Below are 22,996 nucleotides of genomic sequence, written 5' to 3' on the forward strand. Positions count from 1 at the left end.
ATAACCATTGCCTGTCTTTAAAGCAGGTAATAATCAGTTTTAATCATGAAGTTAACAGGACAAAAGTCTCCTGGTCCTCTTACTCATGCTAGAAAAGCCCTTGTATTTCTTCTTGTCCACCTTCTCTTGTCTTACTGGTGCTCTTTTTTTGGAGGTTGCAGCTTAAGTTTTGAAGCATTGGTCTTTCTAGCAATTGTATATGTATGTAGAGTCAGGAGGCAGGAGTGAAAAACATAGCCATAATACCGTATGGTACCTACAAAATTATGTTTTTTCAAAGGATCTCCTGATAACCTCTTTCACCAGAATTTAACTCTGTCATTTCTTTATGATTATTGGCACCCAAGAAGACTCAGTGCAATTAATAATTGTTAGGCAGATAAAAAGCATAGGGGCACAGAGAACAACAGTTGCACTTGTTAACAACCTTTTGTTTTCAACAGGTTCCACTGTTTGAAATAGTTATTCTGGGGTGTTCAGGAACACTGGTGTTGCCATGCTGGTCCAGCCACCATTTCAGCTTTTCAAAGTGGCTGTTATTGGTGGTTTCAGAATCAATCCCCAAAGCACAGGCTTCTTCAGTAGATACCTGCACAGTGGTGCATTGTTGTGTTAAGGAGGAGAAATTCTTTCTTTGCCATAACAAGCTGTTTGGCTTAAAAGTACAAGTTAGCCTCCGGTATATGTGTGCGTAAAATACTACAGCCTGTGTAGTACAAGTATTCTGTTTCTTTTCTCTCGCAGAGTAATATTAGGGATAAGAACTGAATTAAAGCTTACTTTCTTTCACAGAATTCCTCTGAGAGAGAAGACTGTAATAATGATGAGCCCCCTAGGAAGATCATTCCCGAGAAGAATTCACTTAGACAGGTATGTGATCAGTCTCTTTAAAAATGCAATAAAACTTTCTAGCTATTTGAATCCTTCAATGCTTCTGGAAGCTGAAGTCTGACTTGTGCTCATGCAAACCCTTTCTTTTTGCCTTTGAAGTCTGAACAAGTCACACTGTACCCAGGAAAATCAGGCACAGAGATTTAGCTTTCAGGAGAGTTTGATGACTCTAAAGAAATCTAGACTTCTGTATAGTGCAGTCAGCTGTGACTCTCTAGTTTTACCTTTCTCCATTTGGTGTTCATCAAGACCTCTTCAGCCTTTTCTTCTGTAATTGTTCCTGTCTTGTTTGTAGTATATTTTGCCTTGCTGTAGATCAAGAGTCTCAAAGTGTTCTACAACAATTAAGCTTTTCTTTGCCCTTGAAGGTAAATTTTCTTGGAGGTGATGTCCAGGTTAATAACCTGAAAAATGACCTGTTCTTGTTTCTTCTACAAGTGTATAAATTACTAATGGGTAGAAAGGAGAAAGGGTGGTCTGATAAAAGACAATCTCTTTGCCTTTTATGTATAGTAAAGAAAATTTCCAATTCAAAAGAATAACTTTTTTTTAATCCCCACGGTCAACAAAGGGAGTCTGGCTTGTGATTTCTGGGGGATTTAAGTTGGATTTAGTGATTTCAGATCCTTTTTCACCTTGTTCTTTCTCCCCACTGCAGCCTTCAGGCAGCAGAAGCAAAAATATGTCTGTGCCTCAGCTGTCCAAGGTTGCTGCCTGGTGTATTGGAGTAAAACCATTGATGAACCTTACTTGAGTGAATACCCCAGGTCACACGTTGCAACAGTTGAGCATTGTGGTTTTACCCCAGCTGGCTCCTAAACATCACACAGCTGCTCACTTGCTCCTCTTGCCCCCAGTAGGATGGGGAGGAAAATTGGAAGAAAAAGGTAAAACTCGTGGGTTGGGATAAGGACAGTTTGATAGGACAGCAAAGGAGGAGGAAAATAACAACCACAGCATTGCTAATAAAAGAATATACAAAGCAGGTGATACACAATTTGCTTACCCCCTGGAGGCTGATGCCCATCCCATCCCTGAGCAACAAGTCCTCCTCCCCGGCTGGCCTCCTTTCTGTACTAAGCATGACATCATATGGTATGGAATACTTCTTTGGCCAGTTTGGGTCAGCTGTCCTGGCTGTGTCCCCTCCCAACTTCTGGTGAAAATTAACTCTATCCTAGTTGAAAACCATGACATTATCCACCACTTATTTTATACCATTTACGTCATGCCCAGATCCAACACCGTCCAATTAATCACCACCACTTTTCCTGTCTTTGAGAGAGATATGTATATATTTCCCTTAGTCTATAGGCCACCCCTCTAAAATGTCCGTTGAATTCATTTAATCCATAACTTTGGGCTACATCTGTTATAACAGTCTTTCAGGGCAGGAGAGATGGTGTGTGATGTTGGATTGTTGCATGCCACATCCGGAGCTTGTGGCTGGTGTTTCTGGCGTGGCCCGTGCTTATGGTCTGCAGGTTGAAGATGTTGATTTCCAGGAAGCTGCTGGGCACTGGTTGCTGAAGCCATTTCTAGTTCCATCATTGCTGCACTTTTTCTTGGTTTCATCAAAGTTCATCCTTCATTAATTTGGGTGATTCTTGTCTCCCCTGGTGCTTTCTTCCAGAGATTCCAGGTAGGGCCATTCTCCCTGGCTGCGGTGTAGAGTGCATTTTTTACATCTGGTCCTGCCCAGACTGGCCCAAGGGCTACTGCATGAACGATTTCTTGTTTAATTTGTTCAAAGGCTTGTCATTGCTCTAGACCCCATTTGAAATTATTCTTCTTCCAGGTCACTTGATTGAGAGGGCTTACAGTCAGACTGTAATTTGGAGTATGTATCCTCCAGAAACCCACAACACCTAAGACATCTTGTGTTTCCTTTTTGCTAGTTGGTGGAGACATAGCTGCTGTTTTGTTGATCACATCCATTGGGATCTGATGACGCCCATCTTGCCATTTTATTCCTAAAAACTGGATCTCCTGTGCAGGTCCCTTGACCTTACTTTGTTTTATGGAGAAACCAGCTTTCAGAAGGATTTGAACTATTTTCCTCCCTTTCTCAGAAGCTTCTGTTGCTGTGTTGTCCCATACGATGATGTCATCAATGTATTGCAGATGTTCTGGAGCCTCACCCTGTTCCAGTGCAGTCTGGGTCAGCCCATGGCAAATGGTGGGGCTGTATTTCCCCCCCTGGGGCAGTCGATTCCAAGTGTATTGGACACCCCTCCAAGTGAAAGCAAACTGTGGCCTGCACTCGGCCGCCAAGGGGATTGAGAAAAACGCATTTGTGATATCAGTTGTGGTGTACCACTTGGCTGCCTTTGACTCCAGTTCATATTGAAGTTCCAGCATGTCCAGCACGGCAGGACTCAGCAGCGGCGTGACTTCATTCAGGCCACGATAGTTTGCTGTCAGTCTCCACTCTTCATTAGACATTTGCACCGGCCATACAAGACTGTTAAAGAGTGAGCGGGTTCTGCTGATCACACCCTGACTCTCCAGTTGACAAATCAGCTTATGGATGGGAATCAGGGTGTCTCGGTTGGTGCAATGTTGCCGCCGGTGCACCGTTGTGGTAGCGTTTGGCACCTGTTGTTCTTCGACCCTCAGCCCCACAGCAGAATGGTCCTCTGAGAGACCAAGCAAGGCAGATAGGTGTTTAATTTCCTCTGCCGCCAAGGCAGCTGTGCCAAAAGCCCACTGGTACCCTTTTGGGTCCTTGAAATAACCTATCCTGAGGCAGTCTATGCCAAGGATGCACAGACCGTCTGGGCCAGTCACAGTGGGGGGCTTTTGCCACTCATTCCCAGTTAGACTCACTTCAGTCTCCAGTAGAGTTAGCTGTTGGGATCCCTCTGTCACTCCAGAAGTACAGATGGGTTCTGCCCCTTTGTGGCTTGAGGGCATTAGGGTACACTGTGCACTGGTGCCACTAGAGCCTTGTACTCCTGTGGGTCTGACATGCCAGGCCATTGGATCCTCACAGTCCAGTAAACCTGGTTGTCCCTTTCCTCGACCTGGCTGGAGGCAGGGCTCCTCTAATCCTGGTCATCTTATTTGTTACTTCTTGTAAAAATGACTTAGAAGTCCCTTCAAGAGGATCATACATACGATCAGGCTTTCCACTCAGTCTGGGGAACTGCCCACTGGAAACTGGAGTGGCATTTTTCTGGAAGAACTTCCTTTTGTGATTGTTTTTTGTTGCAATTCACATACTCGTGCCTCTAGGGTTGAGGTTAGGTTTTCTGTCCCACTTCCTCATGTCCTCTCCATGGTCACACAGGTAAAACCACAGGATGCCTCATGGTTTGTACCCTCTATATCTCTCTTGAGCAGAGGAACACTTACTTCTAATAGGTGAGATACTGGTCTGTACAGGTGGGGAATAGGATATACTCTCTTCGAGTTGCTGGACCTTCCGGGACAGTTTCTCCACAGCCGAGATGAGGGAGGAAGAGAGATTTTCTTTATATTGCTGGAGTCAGCCAGCCACTTCATCCACCACTGGTACCTCTTTGGCTTTCCAGTCCATTACTGCCAATGTGTTGACGTATGATGATGGTGCGCTCTGCATAAGCTTCTGCCACATGGGTTGGGTACATTGGACTTCATCAGGATCTGTGGGTAACTGCGCGTTGTCTGGGTCATAACAAACCATCTCCCACATGGCTGTTTCCCTCAGGTACTGGATACCTAGCTCCATGGTGTTCCACTTGCCTGGGTGACATACATCATCTTCACTGAAGGGATACCTTTCCCTTACGCCTGACAGAAGTTGCCTCCAGAGGCTGAGGGCTTGTGTCTTTTTTCCAATCACTTTGTCAGTGCTCCCTTCTCTAGACAGGGATCCCAGCTGCTTGGCCTCCCTGCCCTCTAATTCCAGGCTACTGGCCTAATTATCCCAACATTGGAGCAGCCAGGTAATGATGTGCTCTCCTGGATGGTGGCTGAAATCTTTTCACATTATCTCGCAGCTCACTCAGGGACAGGGATCGGGTGATTATCTCTGGTTCTGCCTCTTCCTCCTGTTCTTGTGATGGTCCCAGTTCATCATCATCCCTTACTAAGCATACTGATTTTTTCGTGTGTTTCTTCTTCTATATAGGGCTGACTGACACCAGCACGGGTTGGTTTTTTGGTTCTGTTGCAATACCTGTCACTGGGGTTTGAGTAGCCACAGTTCCTGTCACTCCGTTTTCCCTTTCTTCCCCCGATGGCGCTGCCTAATATTGAGCAGTGTTTGGTAGATACTGCCCAGGGCCCAGCACAGTGTGGTAAGTTGTGCCTCTTTGGAATAGTCACAGCATTTTCCTTTCAAATATTCTACCACTTCATCAGGGTCCTGTAGTTGTTTGGGAGCGAAGTTCCAAACTACTGGAGGTGAGAAGTTCTTTAGAGACCTGCTGATATTCTCCCACATGCTATGCCACCCATGACTGTCCAGCCTCGGGGCAGATCTCTGGGTCCTATTCTTAAAACAGTCTTTTGTAACCCTAAACAAAACCTGAAACACGTTCAGGAGACATAGCAATAAGAGTATGCTGGCTTCAACAACCCAAGGATATTCAAAATTCTCAAAAGCTGTAACCAGCCCCAGCCGGCAACTAAGCACCATGTGGTTGCTAGCTCACTCCCCGCCCCCTGCACCGGTGGGATGGGGAGGTGAATTGGAAGAAAAAGGTAAAACTCTTAAGCTGGGATGAAGACAGTTTAATAGGACAGCTAAGGAAGAGGAAAATAACAACACTAGTACTAATAAAAGAATATACAAAGCGGGCGATACTCAATGTAATTTGCTCACTACCTGCAACCCGATGCCCATCCCATCCCCGAGCAGTGATTCCCCCTTCCTGGCCAGTTCCCCCCTGTTATATACTGAACAGGATGTCATATGGTATGGAATATGCCTTTGGCTAGTTTGGGTCAGCTGTCCTGGCTGTGTCCCCTCCCAGCTTCTTGTGAAAATTAACTCTATCCCAGCCAAAAACGAGGACACCACTGCCTTGCAGAAGGAATTTTGGTTCTTTATGTAGGCATAAATAAAGCTTTCCAAGCATTTTGGAAGCTCAGATTGCTCCTCTTCTCCGTTAGCAAGGGACAAGAAGCAGTGGGGAGTTTTCAAACTCTAGTTGCAGAAATCAGACACATATGCAGCCACATGCCCTTACAATCAATGAGTTGAATGATACTTATTGGAAAGATCTGCATCTCCTAGAAAGGTGTGCAGAGTGGCTACCCTGTCTTACATCTGTCCATACTTTGTAAAAACATCTGACCTGCAAATGCTGTCAAAGTAATAATAAACAAAGAGTACTTTCCACCTTAGTGGAAAGATGCTAACTTGGTAAATATTGAGTGTAGTTTCATATGTTCTGTCCCTCCCTTAAGACGCCACTGTTAAAATTTCATTATTGGGGAATGTGGACCTATATGCCCAGAGGAGTTGAATGTGTGTATGTGGGTAGAGGAGAAGTCTGTTTACTTAAATGGTCTTTCCAGTGAAAGTGTCCACATATTTAGTACTTTTTGATTAGTTTTAGAAAATTAATGAGATGCATCAGACCACTTCAGGGGAAGTATGATGTCTTGACATGTTCAGCTGCTGACAAGTTTAAGTAAAGGTGTGGTTACCTTTTCTTCCCTCATTTGCAGTGTGGGTATGCAGCCTTAGCCATAAATGTTTTCTCAGGTGGGTTTGTGGAACAGACATACCAGAAGATGGGAGTAATAAGGAGGTGTAATGGTTACTTAAGCATCTGAAGTTGTAAGCAGGGGCTGAAGACACCCATTGCTCAGTGCTATGGACCTCTTACTAGGAGAAATAACATTCTTCTGTTCATTAAAATGTTTTTTGGAGAAGGGTGTCTTCAGAAGTCTCAACAAGCGGAGCTGTGTCCTTGGTGTGCTGGAAGCGGGAGGCACAGCCACTCTTGGGTGCATGAGGGGCAGCAAGGCAGAAGAGACATGGAGATTAGCACTGGGAAAGGAAACAGAAAAGGGCAATCAACTTGACAATGTTAGCTGGAGCAGTGAAAAGATCTAAGCTGTGACAGACTTCAAAGTAAGGATGGAAATGTTCAGTTCCTGTTGAGTGCTTCATCTGACAAAATTAAATTTTTTGAAGGGGTAAACTGAAAATCATAGTATGAAAACAGACTTCAGAAAAAACAATGACAAGTGGCAAAAGTTTTTGGCAACTTTATTTAAGCTAACAAACGAATTTTCACACTGCAAAGTTATAAATTAATTTTAATAGGCTGATCCAGATGGTCCATTTGGAAAATGGATAGCTTGATCTGTTGAAAATTAAACTAAATTTATCTCTCTCATACTTCAAACTGAAGTAAGCGTGAGAAGAGTGCCCATTAAGTCCAGCTCATACAGATGGACCGGCAGGTCACACATGGGACTAATCTGATTCATTTTAAAAATAAATGCATGAGTTATTGAATCAGGTTCCTGTTTCAAGCCCTGCATGTGAGCGTGTGTGTGTGTGTGTGTGCCGCCCTTTCAAAGGGACTTGCAAATGCTTCAGTGCCTTTTTAACCTGTGTGTTTCCATTTTAATTCAACTTCCTTGCCAAAAAACATAATTAGTTTTCAGTGCCTATCATTTAGCATTAGACCCAAACACTAGATTGATTAGGTCAGGCATTTGTTATTTTAAGGGCTATGTCTCCATTCTTCATTTATGAAGAACATGAGCTCAATAGTCTTGGGGAGAGAGCCGGCCTTTAGAAACAGGGAAGGGGAAGCTCTCTGGGGGCCCCTCCAGCCTTTTAGCTTCTGGGTGTTTTTAACAGAGCCATGAATGCAGATTTGTAAATTTATTGCAGTGCCATCTGTTTTTTTTTCAGGAACCGTATTATTGTTGGCTCGTATCTGTCTATTGTGGTGGTCACTCCCTGGGAGCTTGCCCTCGTAGTCCTAAAGGAAAGTGATGAATAGTGGGGGTCAGCATGAATAGGTCACAGGGCAGCTGTCCGGGGCTGCCCTGAACTTGATTACCCCACTGGTTTTTAAAGGCGACAGGCACAATGCAGGTTGTTTAAAACCCTGCCTCCCTTCTCTTCGGCAGAGCAATAATGAAGTGCCTTTTGCTGCCGTGGGTTGTCTGTGGGCGAAGGTGCCTTGTGGGGAAATGCTGGCAGCAGCAAGGCTGCCTCACTGTACCTCCTGCGAACCTCACGGTGGACTCTGCTGTCTTTCTGTAAGCTTCCAGATGGAAGTCCGGGGGAAAAAAAAAAAATCCCTGTCTGTTACCCCATTCAAACAGGCCCCTTAGCATTTTCAAGAATTTCCCTCTTACCATTTTGGCACAGATTATTACCTCAATTCACTCTTACAGATTTGAGATCATTTTGTAAAATTACATGTAGCACCTAAAACATGCTCTAGGCACTATTTCAAAGTTAAAATAGGCACAGTCTGATCTTAAGAGTTTAAAGCCGATACACAAGCAAACCGTAAGAAGCAGAAAGCAGTTAAAGAAGGTAGAGCAAAGGAAAGACAAAAAATAGCAACTGTCAACCATTTACTTCCAGCTGGTAGCCTCATCCCGCTGCTCAGGGCTCTTCTCCAGGCACATTTCTCCTCCTCACAAGTATTTCTGCTGTGTAAAGTTGAAGCCCTCTTTTCGACTGGTGGGGAGGGAGTGGGGGTCCTTCAGCTCCCTCGCTCCGGGGAAGATCCTGCAGTTGAAATTTGGCTTCTGTTGGAGAGCTGGCCAAGGCAGGACGTACCAGGTCTGTAAAGTTACCCTGGTTACCTCTTCTTTTATGCTATTAATGCTTGCTAGTAAGGAGTTGCTGGCTGAAAAGTCTTCTGAAATTGCTAGAAGTACATTCTCAGTCTTACTTTTAAGATTATTCTTTTTGTTTAATTTTTTTGTTTATTCTCAAACAACAACAAAAAATCATCTCCATTCCTCTGTGGCACTTAATGCATGTTAAAAAACTAGCCAAAGCGGGTAGTGTCGGAGTCTAAGTTACAATGGGAATGCTGCCTTGTGGCAGAAAGGCCACTGGGCTCTTTCATCATTAGTGCTAATAGGAATCTGTCACCCCGCCGCATTTCTGCATTCCTCTGTAATTGAGTAAATTGCAAGTGTTGTCTGTTCCCCCCCTGCCCTTTGTGTCCATGTCCACTTACCATCCGAAGAACGTGGGCAGTGATAAATAAAGTGCTGAACAGGGCTCTCAACTCTTTGAAAGCAGCGTGTTGCCAGCCCCCTAGTTATATTTCTTTAAGTGTTTATGTTTTTCTGTATTCTTTCTCTTGTGTGGCTGGAACCCTGGGGATCCAAAGCCATGAGAGAGGCCAAGAAGCTAACAAAGTAGCTGTCCCCTTGTTAGCTTGTTCCTTTCTTCTTTAAAAAACAAGATGAAAACCATCTGGCTCAGGGCATTACATTTTCCTCCCCCATGCACCTCTATAGATGAAGAGTTTCACCTGCAGTGAGGGTTTACATTGATTAGGGAGGGAGCAGTAATTCAAGCCTCCATCCACTTCAGTGGTACTTTGCAGTCTTTAAAGGTGCTGACCCATTGAGTTAAACTGTCAAGGGAGGATAAAAAAGGATCTTCATCCCGGGAGGTAACAGCTGCCAGGTTTTCAACACCTTGCATGCTGCTGGAAAAATGTCACAAATTGTCAATGGAAAGAAAAATCACTTGGCTGCCATCTTCCTTTAACGACGTGCCTTATAAAATGAAAGATTTAAGGGTTTAAAAATCAGCAAGTAGCTGTTAGGAAAAAAAAATCCTGAGGGTTTTTGAACAATGGGCCCAACAAGATGTATCCCGAAAACACTGTGAATAATGCATCCAAGTTGGAATGACTGGATCTGATTGGGATGACCATGGTTATCTTTGCACAGTGGGACAAGAGAGAAGTGAAAGCAGCAGCACAGAAGTCCAACATTATCATGTCTGTATTTTAAAAAAAAAAAAGGGGGGGGGAAGTCTGATTCATAAGCCAGTGAACTGAGAGAAGACATACTGTATTTCTGCTCTTTTGAGGACAATTTGTTTTCAAGCAGCTACCAGATGGCTAAATACCACGACATTTCCTTTTTCTTTTTTTTTTCTTTTCTTCTTTTCTTTAACAAGAGATCTAGTTCTCCTTGCTCTTTGTTTTTGTTTGTTTTAATGCTTTTATGTCGCTGAACAACCCTGTGGTGTTTGGGCATTGTGGCATACTCTTTTTTTTTTTTGCCCCCCCCCCCCCCCCCCCCCCCGTGCATTGATGGATGAGGAAAAAAAGATCTTCAGCTTTAATGTAATTTCAGATAACAGGCAGATAGGAGTAAGGCTTTTTGTTTGTATTGTCTTGATGTTTTTTGTTTTAGGGGCCTTTTTTTTTTCCCTGTTTGTTTTAGGTAAGTCATTTTAATTGTACTGAGTAATTAGAAGGTACACACAGCCAAGGGAGCTTTGTTATGGTAATTGCTCAAGAAAACCCACTCCCCAACTACCATTGCCATGTGTCGAGACACGTCTTCCCTCTAGTGGCAATATTAAGGACTCTGGCTTTCACAGTCGGCAAGGTGTAATTGCAATATGACAAACTGTGCTTTAGGGAAAATCCTGTAAATGATCTAGTTTTTTGTTTGGCTAGTCTTTATTTTGTCTTGCGACTTTCCGTGGAGACTACCCTTCCCAAGGCTGGTCTAGGGATAACAAAAATTTTGTCTTAAGAAAATAATTGCAGTGAATCCTGGGTAATGTCTTACAGCTTGACTTAATTCTAGTCTTCTTTTTAATTACCTGTTTATAAAAACGTTTTTAAATTTGTTGAGATTACTTAATTCTTTCAGAAGAATCACCTCATTTGAAATAAATAAATAAATTGCATTTATTTTAAATAGTCCATGTGAAAGACCTTTAAAGGGTAATTAATGCAAGTCTCCTAAGACTCTCAGTAAGATGAAAGCGATTTTTCCAAATCTGCTGGAGTGATTTGTTTATATAACTTCCCACTTCTGCTGAATTCTTCTGAGTCTAATAACTTTTTTTCTAACCATTTGGCAATTTGTGCTTAGCTACAAAAGCCCTTGTTCAAAAAGAACAGTTTAATAATCTTTTCCCTGAAAATGACTTGAAGGGAGGGTATGGGTTTTGTCTTTTTGCTGTGTTTTTATTAGTGTTATCTTTCTGTGATAAATCATGTAATTATTAACTATTGGGGGGGGGAAATCTTATTGAACTCCTGGGTTGCAACTTCTATTAAAAAGTGGAGTTTTGTTCAGGGACTGGGGATTCTCGGAATAAATGGCCAAAGAAAGGAATTTCAGTTGGCAGAAAAGCTGTGCACACACACACACAGAGTTCTGCCTGGGGTTTGAGGCTTCAGGTTGACATTTGGTGTTTGTCCAGAGCTAGGCAGACAAGAGTAGAAATGTTTATGTGTTTATGTCAAGGAGCAGGATCATACTTTCTTTAAAAAGAAAAATGTAACCAAAGACACTTACGGAATGAGATCAGATACAGCTCTATCTTTAGTGAACCATAGTCTAGCGTCTCTGTGGCATTTTAAGCCTTTGGCTGAAAGTGAATACAGCTTTGTGGTTCCCCTGCTTCTGACATGATTTGGTGCTGCCATGTATTTGTAGGGTTTTGTTGGTTTTTTTTTTTTCTTCATTAGAGCTTGTTTTGCTATAGGGCTGCTTAACACTGTTCTCAAACGGCTTTTGCAAGGTTAAAGGAATGCAGCTTGGTAACAAGTTTGTGTCATTTTAAATATATACCTCCCAGTAAATAAGGAGGAGCCTTGCAATCAATCCCTTTTAGTGTGTTATATGTTTCACCTGACAACTAAACCCTCTATTGATTAACCATTACTTTGTTAGATAATCTCATGTCATTGAAGCCACTGTAAAAATTAAACTCTTTAAAATGTTTTACCCTAGCAGCAGTGCGAAAATTGAAAACTTGTTCAAAATTACAGCCAGCTTCCACAAAGAGGGTAGTTTTCAACAAACTGGTTTATGTTTGCATGCTTTATATGCAATATAAAAACATATTAAAGCACTCCAACGCAAAGCTATCCGCCCGTGGCGTTGAACTAGGCTACCATTTCAGACTGCTTTTCCTTGGTGAAGAAACCTCTTATCTTGATGACAGGTGAGGAGAAACTTGAACAGTTTTGGTGCAAATTAGATGAGATTCGTAAAAGGGTCGAGCTTTAAAGGTGAGCTTGAGAAATTTGCTTTTCCGATGCTTGGTTCTGGTTTTGATTTTCTTGGGTTTCTTCCAGGTTAGTCAATGTTCCCATAGGCATCGGAACGAATGAAAGGAGGTACTCTGATGTTGCAGTCTAGCATGAGACACCATCAAATGTTTTCCCTAAAATGTAGGGCTCTGCATTATTACTTGATGGTAGGACATTGATTCTGCTTTCAGTTGGGTCTGTTCACCAGTAACTGTTAGTGTACGGACATAAATATGACAATATCAGATGAAATCAAATCTCCATGTCCAGCAATAATCTTATGTCTCACAGTAGCCAGTAACTGCTGCCTACAGAGAAACATTAGAAGGCTACCATATAGTACTAACTTCACAATATATTCTCCCAGCTTCTTATGCCTTGACTTCATGAGCCAGATCCAGCTTCTGTGCAACATTATCAATACATTTCCATTGAGACCTATTAAGTAGAGTGACATTACCTCTTTTTCCCCCTGGACTTTAAGGGAGAACCACGCTTTCTTCTGCATTTTTGCTTTAAACCTTTTTAAACGTATTGTAGAACATGCACATGAATCTTCTTTATCCTTTTTATGCATCCCACAAGGCTAATAATGCATTCTTCTGTGAGAATGTGAAAATAAGAACAGAAGAACTTTGTAACTTTGCAAACATAGTAATGGACATTGAACTGCAGATCACTGTGTGTTTTATTCTCAAATCTGCATCCTGATGGGTTGAGTCCCTTATACATACTCCTTTTATTTTTCTTTTTTTCCCCCACCACTTTCATTGAGAAACAAAGAGCTGATGGAGGACTAAATGGTTGTCTGGTAATTTGGTACTTACATAGATCTTTACGTAATAAAATTTCTTTGTAAAAGTTGATTCTCACAGTAAAAGCATGTTCTTCTCTCCTTTCTGTGGCTGAAAAGGCTGGGAAGGAGGGATTTAAGTATCGTGGTTGTGTTGTCAAAGGGCAGAGAGGTACTGATGGAGCGGGAAAGCCCAGGTCGGTCAGACCCAGAATCTGCTCATCCAGTGCTGTCAGTGGAAGATGCTGTTGAATGAGAGCAAACGGGTCTGGCCGCTAACTCTGCTCCATTTCCCTCCTGCACCATCTGTTGCTGTTGCACTAGGGATCTCTGGGGGATACCTCTGCCAAGTACTCTATGGACCTGCCGTCCATGAGTTTGTTTAATCCCTTTTTCCACTTGCTGCTGTTGTTTCTCTCCACGGTATCCTGGGGCAGCAATCTCCAGAAGTTCACTGCCTGCTGTGTGAAGAAGTGTTTCATTTTATCTGCTTTAAATTTATACTTTACTAGTTCCATCAAGTGTCACTTGTCCTGGTATTGTGGGATTTGATGAACAAGTTATGTTGGAAGTCCAGTTGGTGCTGTTCACACTGAGGTGTAGTGTGTGGATGAAAATAATAAAAATGAAGCAATACATTGGAATAATTATTTGTACCTACATTCTGACATGCACACAACTATTGAATAGTGGTGTAGTGGGCTTTCTTCCTTCTCAGAAAGTTCTAGGGCTTTTAGATTTAGCATTTAGTATTTCACATGGTGTATTTGGATTGTCTGCTCTTTCCCATTTGGAAATGTGAGAGAAAGCTTGTAAGCCCAGCCTTTAAAAAGCTGGCTTGCTACCAAGGTCTGCGCATACCTGTCTTGGGAGGAAAAAGACTGACAAGATCTGAGTTCGGTTCATGGTTCAGTTCATGGAGCCACAGGCTTCCTTATTTCTTTCAATAAATGCTTTTGTGGCTGAGTTTTACATCTGCAAAGAGGAGTTAGTAGTAGCTTTCTTCAAGTCAGGGCTCCTCATAAAATTTACGGTATGTAGCATATAAGTTGTTCAAAAATACTGCTACTGGAATTTTAGGAATTAAATTGCAAATGAAAGAAATCACTGATTTATGATAAATGGGTTAAATTGCACAAATGTAAATACTGAACAAAGAATCTTACCAACTCTTCAGAATCTAGTTGAATTTACCTAACACAATGCTTGTAAAATGAAGTTTGCATGGTATTGTCTGAACATCAGTGCAAAGCAGATGGTGTCAACTTTCTGTCCACCAGTTGGGCCACTACATTTAAGCCATAATTTATCATAGTCTGTGCCATTCTGGTCTGTCTTCTGAGGAGAAAGTTCTGTGCATACCAGAGTGATGGTTTTATGATGTTGGCAAATATTTGCAAGAGGCTAAGTTCAGTCCATCAGACTTCTGTTTGCTTGTGGCCTAATCCCAGTTTGAATCTGAACCTCCCCTGCTGAAAGATGCACTCTGTTCATCTGCACGGCACTTTGAAAGGATTCGTGTGTTTGAATTTTTCAGTTCCTCCTTCTAGATCCAGAGTCAGAAATTGCTAGATATCAATGTTATGACTTGTAAGGAGATCTGCTGGAGCCAGGATATTCTGCATTCCTGTCTGTCACTGGTTGTTTTCTGGTTAGAGAGCTCACTCAGAAATAAAACATGAACTGCTAAAGCATTGGAGAAAGTAGGGCTTTTCTGCTCCTTTTTGTTTCTGTTTCATGGTGAACTTTAAAGGGGGTCTGTAAGAAGTAAGGTGGAAAGGACTGTGATTTCCTGAATTTCCCAAAGAGTGCCTGTACTGTGCTGGACCAGTACAGATCCACCTGAGCCAGTGTACTGATTTCCCATGGTGGTCAGCAGAGAGTGTTTAATGAGGATCACAAGACCTTAGGTGAATAACGTTATAAACTGATTGTGAACACTCAGTTCCCATCAGTTGGTGCTAACCGTCCTCCTGAGCTGGAGACTGTTAGGAACACTGGCTTTGTGGACGTATCTCCTATCGCTCAGTGTAACCCCCTTTTAATCTCTTTGCATTCTTGCCTCTGATGTCCTTTGCGACGTGTTCCTCTCTTGGTATGTGTATTGCTACTGCCAGCACCTTGTGCCAGAGTGGGGCCTGTGGCAGAGGGGCAGAAAGGGGAGATAATTTTTTTGGTGCTTAGTGCTGAGGGAATCTGGCTCTGATGACGTAGCTTTGGAGTAGACGGAGAGGTTTAGGAGCCCTTAGGATACCAGTGTTGGCCACAGGTTTTGTAACCTGTGGCAGGTTTGGGGTTGAATTAGTTTCAAATCAAACGAATAGAAATCCATAGCAAGCCCTGAAAGAAGGATCTTCAGAGACTGCCAGCAACCATTACAGGGAGAGAGAACTGACAGGCAGTTCACTACAAATCTTTGTGCATCCGCCCCTTAAGGCAATCTTAAAAATATCATGAATGTTAGTATGTTTTACTTAGTGCTCTTGGAAATGTCTTTGTAGCAAGTTTAATTTCATTCTCTTTCAACATGCTTCTTGGGTTTTCCGCATGTAACGATTTGAGGTAGCAACATCTTCTCTGTGGTCCACTTACTACTCTTGCAACAAGCAAGTTTGTGCTTGCTTTTGGGCTGCCACTTTTGCTAGGGAGCAGTTTTCTGTAAATGGCGACGGGTGCTTGGGTTTTAATCCAATACTGGAGCTCTTAGGTGCTACTGTGCTCCTACTACTGCTAGAAAATGTGAGCTTAATCAACTAGTAATTAAAAAGGTGTTGAAAGTTGGGCAGGGGGGAAGCCTCCATTAGAAACTCCTGAGTTCTTCAGGTGTCTTAGCTTAAATAGCTAAATCAACCAAAGTATAATTTTAAGCACACTTCGTAAGTACAGTTCATATACTGCCCTTAAAAAGGGTAGACACTGAATAATGCGTTCTGCAAAGACTCCAAAGTTTGCAGCCCCAGCTGAGGGTCCTACAACAAGTGAGATGTGGTCTGCATTTGCTCCCGTCTGATTATAACCTTTTGTACTGTCCCTGTGTATTTTCACGTGATAGAGACAGAGGATGTTTATTAACATTCAACATACACTGTGATAACTAGTGTGTAGAAATCACCTTGCTTTGGTTGTTCAGTTATGCAGTGTTTTGTGAAAGACTGAGCAACTGAGATCAGATTTTTTTTTTTCCTTTTTCAAAGGAAAAGAGAAGAGAAATCTTTTTTTTCCTTTGTATCTCAGAACTATAAAACTGTACATAGTTTCTCAGAGGACATGCATGCCCTGAACATAGGTTTTGGCTGTAAACTAGTTTATTTTGGTTTGAAACGTTTACACCTTAGGAAAAAGGAAATGTAGTAGAGTTGTTGTGGGTTCCTGTGCCAAAAATGTGATGCCTGAAAGAAAATCGTGTTCTTCTATTCATAACCATTTTAATCTTTCTGCAGACCTACAACAGCTGTGCCAGACTGTGCTTAAACCAGGAAACAGTATGTCTAGGAAGCACTGCTATGAAGACTGAAAATTGTGTGGCCAAAGTAAGTAAGAGAACGGCTTTGGTTTTGAGGGGTTTTTAACAGATTGTTCATTGTTAATCAAAGAAAAGTCCTTGTTAAAAATTACAGTTAGGAAAAAATATTTAAACAGAAAGCAAGTATTTTGGGCAGGCTTTGCTGTCCTTCGGTATGGAGATTTCAAACTTGCTGTTTTTCTCTGTTGGAAATGATTACTTGAGTCCTGAGCTATGTAGAATTGAAGGGTTCATTCTGCTATACAAGAAATAGGCTTTTGCAGTGGGATGACCTGTGCCTGCCTTGTAATTAGCTGTGGTAACTTCAAATGATAAATGTCAACATACATGGTAAAAATACTGCGTGAGAGCTCTTTATATCATGGTTCCTGTTCTTGGATACTAAAGGGGAAGTGCAAAACCAAAGACCTTTCAATTATAGTATAGCGAATGCTGTATTTAAGGGAAAGGGAGGAGGGAGATAGGGTAGTCAGAATGGTAAGAAAATGTATATATTAGCCCGTCAGAGAAAAGTCATTCCTTGAGAATTATAGTAGATGTGATTGGAAAAGATGAGGTGCTATTAACTACCCTCTTTTCTTAAAATTCAACATAACTAGAGTAAAACAACATATGTGTAGGGCTGTTTGCGAATGGAAAACATTTGAACTGTGATGCAGTATGTTGTGGTGGGTTGAACCAGGCTGGATGCCAAGTGCCCACCAAAGCTGCTCTATCACTCCCCCTTCTCAGCTGGACAGGGGAGAGAAAATAAAACAAAATGAAAGGCTCGTGGGTCAAGATAAGGACAGGGAGAGATATTACTGTCACGGGCAAAACAGACTCGACTTGGGGAAATAAGTTTAATTTATTACCGATCACATCAGAGAATGAGAAATAAAACCAAATCTTAAAACCACCTCCACTCACCCCTCCCATCTTCCCAGACCTAACTGCCCTCCTGAATTCTCTACCTCCCCCCTCCAGTGGCACGGGGGGGATGGGGAATGAGGATTGTGGTCAGTTCATCACACGTTGTCTCTGCCACTCCTTCCTTCTCAGGAGAGGACTCCTCACACTCTTCCCCTGCTTCAGCGTGGGGTCTCTCCCATGGGAGACAGTCCTCCACCAACTTCTCCAACATGAGTCCTTCCCAGGGGCTGCAGTTCTTCATGAACTGCTCCAGCGTGGGTCCCTTCCATGGGGTGCAGTCCTTCAGGAACAGACTTCTCCAGTGTGGGTCCCCCACGGGGTCACAAGTCCTGCCAGCAAACCTGGTCCAGCCTGGGCTCCTCTCTCCATGGGGCCACAGGTCCTGCCAGGAGCCTGCTCCAGCGCGGGCTTCCCACAGGGTCACAGCCTCCTTTGGGTGCCTCCACCTGCTCCAGTGTGGGGTCCTTCATGGGCTGCAGGTGGATATCTGCTCCACCATCAACCTTCACCGGCTGCAGAGGGACAGCCTGTTTCACCATGGTCTTCACCACGGGCTGCAGGGGAATATCTGCTCCAGCGCCTCTCCCCCCTCCTTCTTCACTAACCTGGGTGTCTGCAGAGTTGTTCCTCTCACATATTCTCACTCCTTTTTCCAGCTGCAATTGCACAGTTGGGTTTTTTTCCCCCTTCTTAACTCTGTTATCCCAGAGGCACTACCACCATCGCTGATGGGCTCAGCTTTGGCTTTGTCAATCGGTCTGTCTGGGAGCCGGCTGGCATTGGCTTTGTCGGACATGGGGAAAGCTTCTAGCAGCTTCTCACAGAAGCCGCCCCTGTAGCCCTTCCACTACCAAAACCTTGCCACACAAACCCAATATATATTTATGGAAAGGCTGCATGAAGGATGGGTTTAGCCTTGTGTAAGCTTCGTATTTCCACTGAAAGGAAGTTTAGAATGGGCTTGCAGGGCAGATCAGTGTATGCAGCCATCTGTTACTGAAACCAGCTGGCATTTTGTGCTCCTCTGTCACTGCAAACCTGACCACTCGAAAGCCTGTTTTCTCTTTCGGTTATTTATTCCTTGATCTTCTTGAAGTCCTTGTTTTTCATACTTTGAATGGTTGTTAAAGGTGCCTTGTCCCTTCGGGTGCCACTTTTGTATTGACCTTTAAGATAATTTCCCAGCTAAATCTTTGCTGAGATTTTGCTGGTGAAATTTGGATGTCCCATTTTGATTCCTGTCAGGGAACTGGCCATCATAAAAGTTTGTCATGGTGCTTGCAGGTGGCTTAGTGCTCATAAACTGTGCTTGACATGCCAGGTTACCTTCCACTGGAGAAGCACTTAAGAGAGAAGCTACCAACCTTGGTACAAAGTGCTAATATTTAATACCAACACCTCCATTCCTAACTTAAGATGGCTGGTATTGCACACCGCTTCCTAAGACGCTTCATGATACAAAGTACTCTAAGCAAGGTGCCAGAGCAGCTCTGACTGAATTATATCGTCGTACAGCATCATTCTGATGCCATGAAGCAGCTCACAGCAAGCTAACTAGAGTAAACCCATTCACCCCCATCTGCTTTATAGCATCTTGTTTGACCTGATCGTCTTCCTAAGGAGCAAGAATGTGCAAGAACTACAGCTAATTTAAGTGAAGCCTCTTTTAAATGAAATGACATACCTTTAACATCCTAATGCTCTAAATAATAAACTCTCCTAAAATTACGTTTTCAGTGGGATCATGGTAAGAGGTGTGGGTAGGGCTTAAGGCAGGAACAGCAAGACTTGTCTCATGTTATTGAGGATGACTTTGAAGCATCACGCTGGAGATGAAAAAGCGTATGTTTTTAAGTATTGTGTCTCCATATGCTCTAGGACAATCTGCCATCACATATATATATATATGAAAAAAACATATATGTATACATGCATATATATGCACGTGCACACACACACATATATAAAAACCCATAAGGACTTTTCTGGGGATATAATTCCTCTAGTACGAGCTTGCCTGGCTATTGTACTCCTTTCCTTTGCTTTCCCAGCTACAAACCAAAATGAAATAGGTTCTAAGAAAGCTTGTCTTTCAAAGTCCAGAAGTGTTGAAGCATTTATAAATCCAGTTAGTTCAGTGCAGATGGCTCAGGGATGGCATAGGCAAATGGCACAACTGTTAAATGTTCCCTAGGTGAAGGGCTTAAATGGGATTTAAGGAGTTCAGAGGCCTGCTCCTAACCTTATACACATGGAGAGTTTTATCCTCCATGATTGACGTCTTACAGCCTCAGACTTTAAAATGTTTTGTCAAGAGGGTGAAGACTGGAAAGTACAACTGCAGGTTTCTTTATCTGCAGCACTTTTCCAAAAGTATTGTAGTGTTTTCAAATTTTTTTCTATTTGTTTTTTTTTTAAACTGGCAGCGAAAGGCTAAAAGGATGACTTTGGAAATCATGATTTACCTTTTCTGATTCTGCAGTGCAGTATCAGCCCTGACTGGGAGCCACAGTCAGGATTGTCACATGCTTGTCAGACGTGTCAATCAGTCTCCAAGAGACGATGGTTTTTCTAAAAACAGAATTTCTGATTCTGCACCTACTTGCAAAAAAGAAAACTGTGCTCTGTTAAGACTGCATTAATGCTATTTACTGATCGTGTGCTTGATGTTTCTAATGTTTGTTCAAAGAATGAAATGTGGTTTCCCTTGAGGCCACACACATCAATATTGAGATATCTTTTTTCAGACTGAAGCACTGTCCATCTATCAAGCTCTCTTGTGAACAAGTACTTCTGCACAGGACATCCAGATGTAAATTACTACCCTAACTACTAGCATTCTCTCTAAAATGGAGGGAAAAGTAGTCTATAATAAATAGATAGGCTTTTCTTGCAGTGTGCGCTTGCAGCCCAGAAAGCCAACCGTGTCCTGGGCTGCATCAAAAGAGGCATGACCAGCAGGTCGAGGGAGGTGATCCTGCCCCTCTACTCTGCTCTTGTGAGACCCCACCTGGAGTACTGCGTCCAGCTCTGGGGGCCCCAGTATAGGAGAGACTTTGAGCTGTTGGAGCGAGTCCAGAGGAGAGCCACAAAGCTGACTGGAGGGCTGGAGCACCTCTCCTATGAGGACAGGCTGAGAGAGTTGGGATTGTTCAGCCTGCAGAGACGGCGGCTCCGGGGAGATCTAATTGCAGCTTACCAGTACCTGAAGGGGCCTACAGGGAAGATGGAGAGGGACCGTTTATGAGGGAGTGTAGTGACAGGACAAGGGGTAATGGATTTAAGCTGAAGGAGGGTCCATTTAGACTAGATGTTAGAAAGAAATTCTTTACTGTTAGAGTGGTGAGGCACTGGAACAGGCTGCCCAGAGAGGCTGTGGATGCCCCATCCCTGGAAGTGTTTAAGACCAGGTTGGATGAGGCTTTGGGCAATGTGGTCTAGTGAAGGGTGTCCCTGCCCGCAGCAGGGGGGTTGGAACTAGATGGTCGTTGAGGTCCCTTCCAACCCAAACCATTCTATGATTCTGTGATTCTATTATGAAAGTAGCATAGGACCACTGTCTTTTTGACTGCTTAAGGAAGTCTGTGTTTATTAGGAAACCTTGTCTGCCCGGTTTTCTATACAATGTCATGTTGCCCGTGCAACCCAGTGCTCAGTGGCTTTTGCAAGCCTATGGATTATCTAGTTTTATTCAGTCATTTAAAAATAAAACTAGAATATCATGTTCTGATGAATCTTTGTATATTGTTTGTAGCCCTGCCTTTCTGGTATTTGTCCTCTGAAACTTCATTGATGGGACTTGGGCATATTTGGGTAGAAGCAAATAAGGAGCAGCAGAAATTGTTTCAAGTGTGTGCATGTTTTGACTGAAGAGGTGGGATTTTAAATTAAAAATTATATATTGTGATGCACAGATGTCACCTGTTCCCTTCCGTCCTCAGGAGATTTTCTGTTAATCTTTTGGCATCTTTTTGCCCATTGCCTTTGAGTGATCTACAAATCTGATGTATATTTAACCAAATGTCTTTAAAAAGGAAATGCAATCTCTAATTGTGCTTTTATATACGTGTGCACGTGCACACACGTGCGTATATATACATAAACTCCTCCTGTTTGTCTCTTTAGGAACCAAAAAATGTCTGAGAGAGGATTTCTTTTTATGGTACTACTGATGTGCAACCACAAGTGGACAAGTTTCTCAGGAATTGGTGCTAGGTGCTTAAATAAGGTAGAAATGTAGCATGAACCTGAGCTCCAAGGACAGGGTGTTTGGTTTTAATGAGGCTTATTGAAATCTGGCCAAATGAGCATCTGTTCCTATTGTTTGTTCCATATTTTGTAAGCCAGTATCTTCAGGCCAGATAATGGTGTTGGTGTGTGCTTCATCCTCAATTAGAGAGGGGCACATTTAAAATTCCCCTGGCATCTGGTATGTCACTAGGATTCTTGTGATGCTCCTGGGTGTGCAAACAAGTTTTTCACGGGACCGCTTACTTTCTGTGATGACCTTCACACTTTCTATTTGCTGTGCGGTGAGCGATGCTCTGGTGTGTCTCCAGTCTCCTTGGCTGAGTCTTTGCTTGGATGGATTATATATATTCCTGGTTTCAAACAGAGGTCTTACCTTTTCACCCTTTCATAAAGCGGGCTGTATTAGGTTTGAGTTTTGCTGTTTGCTTGGAGTCTGTTAAATTTTGCATTTCCCTGGATCATGGAAATACCTTTTTGATTCAAAGTGTACACTGATCTCACAGAGTTCTACAGTCAATATGCATTTCCTGCATTCGTTAGATAGGTTTTTACTGTTTTATTAACTCTTGCAGTCAGTTCCAGTTCATCTGTATCCGCTGTATAAGGCAGTGTTTCAGTTTCATTTTGCACATTGAATTCTTTCCTACATGTACCAGAGGTAGGCACCCTCTGGCATACCTGCCAGAGACAATGCAAAGACACCTTCTAAATGGCATACAGCATCCCCAGGTTTCTACTTAGTTCTGAACTCAGCAGCAACTGGGAGAGGTTCTCTGCCTCTATCTTTATCTAAGCAGAATGGGAGGAAGAAAAATAGTCATGCACACCACCCTTGAAAAATTAGTCTTCTGTTTCAGGCAACTCCTTGCTACCCATGTGTGATAGCTGGTCCTGCTTTTTAAGGTCCTGGCAAGCCAAGGGATTTTTCAGGGTCTTTTAAGCATGTTGTGTCTTCTAGGGAATCTTGGATTGCTGTTCATCGTACTTGTAAATGTGCATGCTGCAGTGGTTACAGTATTGAACTAGGAATCTAGTGATTTATTCTCTGTGGATATGATGGCTTTTCTTGCTCCTCATCAAAAAGGGAACTGAATCATACTCTGCAGCAATGTTGTGAAATTTAACTGTATGCTGGTTTTTTGACCCTTGGATGAAAAGTCCTACTTAAGCATGTAATGGTGTTCTGCTTCTTTGGCAAGCTGTTAGTAGTGTACAGGGGGACAGAGCTATGTTCTGCTCAATTCTGGAAACACGGAACAGGGCTTGGCACTTCAAGTATGCTATGTGAAGATGCATAGTATTATTTAGCTATAGCTACACATTTTACATTCAAAGATGATTCACCTAAAGTAAGGAGTGGTGGAAGTAGCTGGTAACTGAAATCTACCTTCCTTTGTCAGTTCTTTT

The 22,996-nt window shown here is 42.8% G+C and overlaps 1 protein-coding gene across 15 annotated transcripts in view; it reads left to right on the forward strand.

Annotated features, from left to right (window-relative positions):
• Window positions 1–22,996, forward strand: part of BTRC (beta-transducin repeat containing E3 ubiquitin protein ligase) — a 122,145-nt gene that overhangs the window by 48,769 nt on the left and 50,380 nt on the right. For 10 of the 15 annotated variants that reach the window (XM_054831786.1, XM_054831793.1, XM_054831788.1 and 7 more), the window contains 2 exons: window positions 793–870; window positions 16,344–16,433. In XM_054831786.1, the coding sequence (XP_054687761.1) occupies window positions 793–870; window positions 16,344–16,433 (168 nt within the window). The remainder of the gene's footprint in view (window positions 1–792; window positions 871–16,343; window positions 16,434–22,996) is intronic. The other 5 variants (XM_054831794.1, XM_054831799.1, XM_054831789.1 and 2 more) reach the window with 1 other exon arrangement.

Source organism: Grus americana, chromosome 7, assembly GCF_028858705.1.
Source record: "Grus americana isolate bGruAme1 chromosome 7, bGruAme1.mat, whole genome shotgun sequence".
Classification (NCBI taxonomy): domain Eukaryota; kingdom Metazoa; phylum Chordata; class Aves; order Gruiformes; family Gruidae; genus Grus; species Grus americana.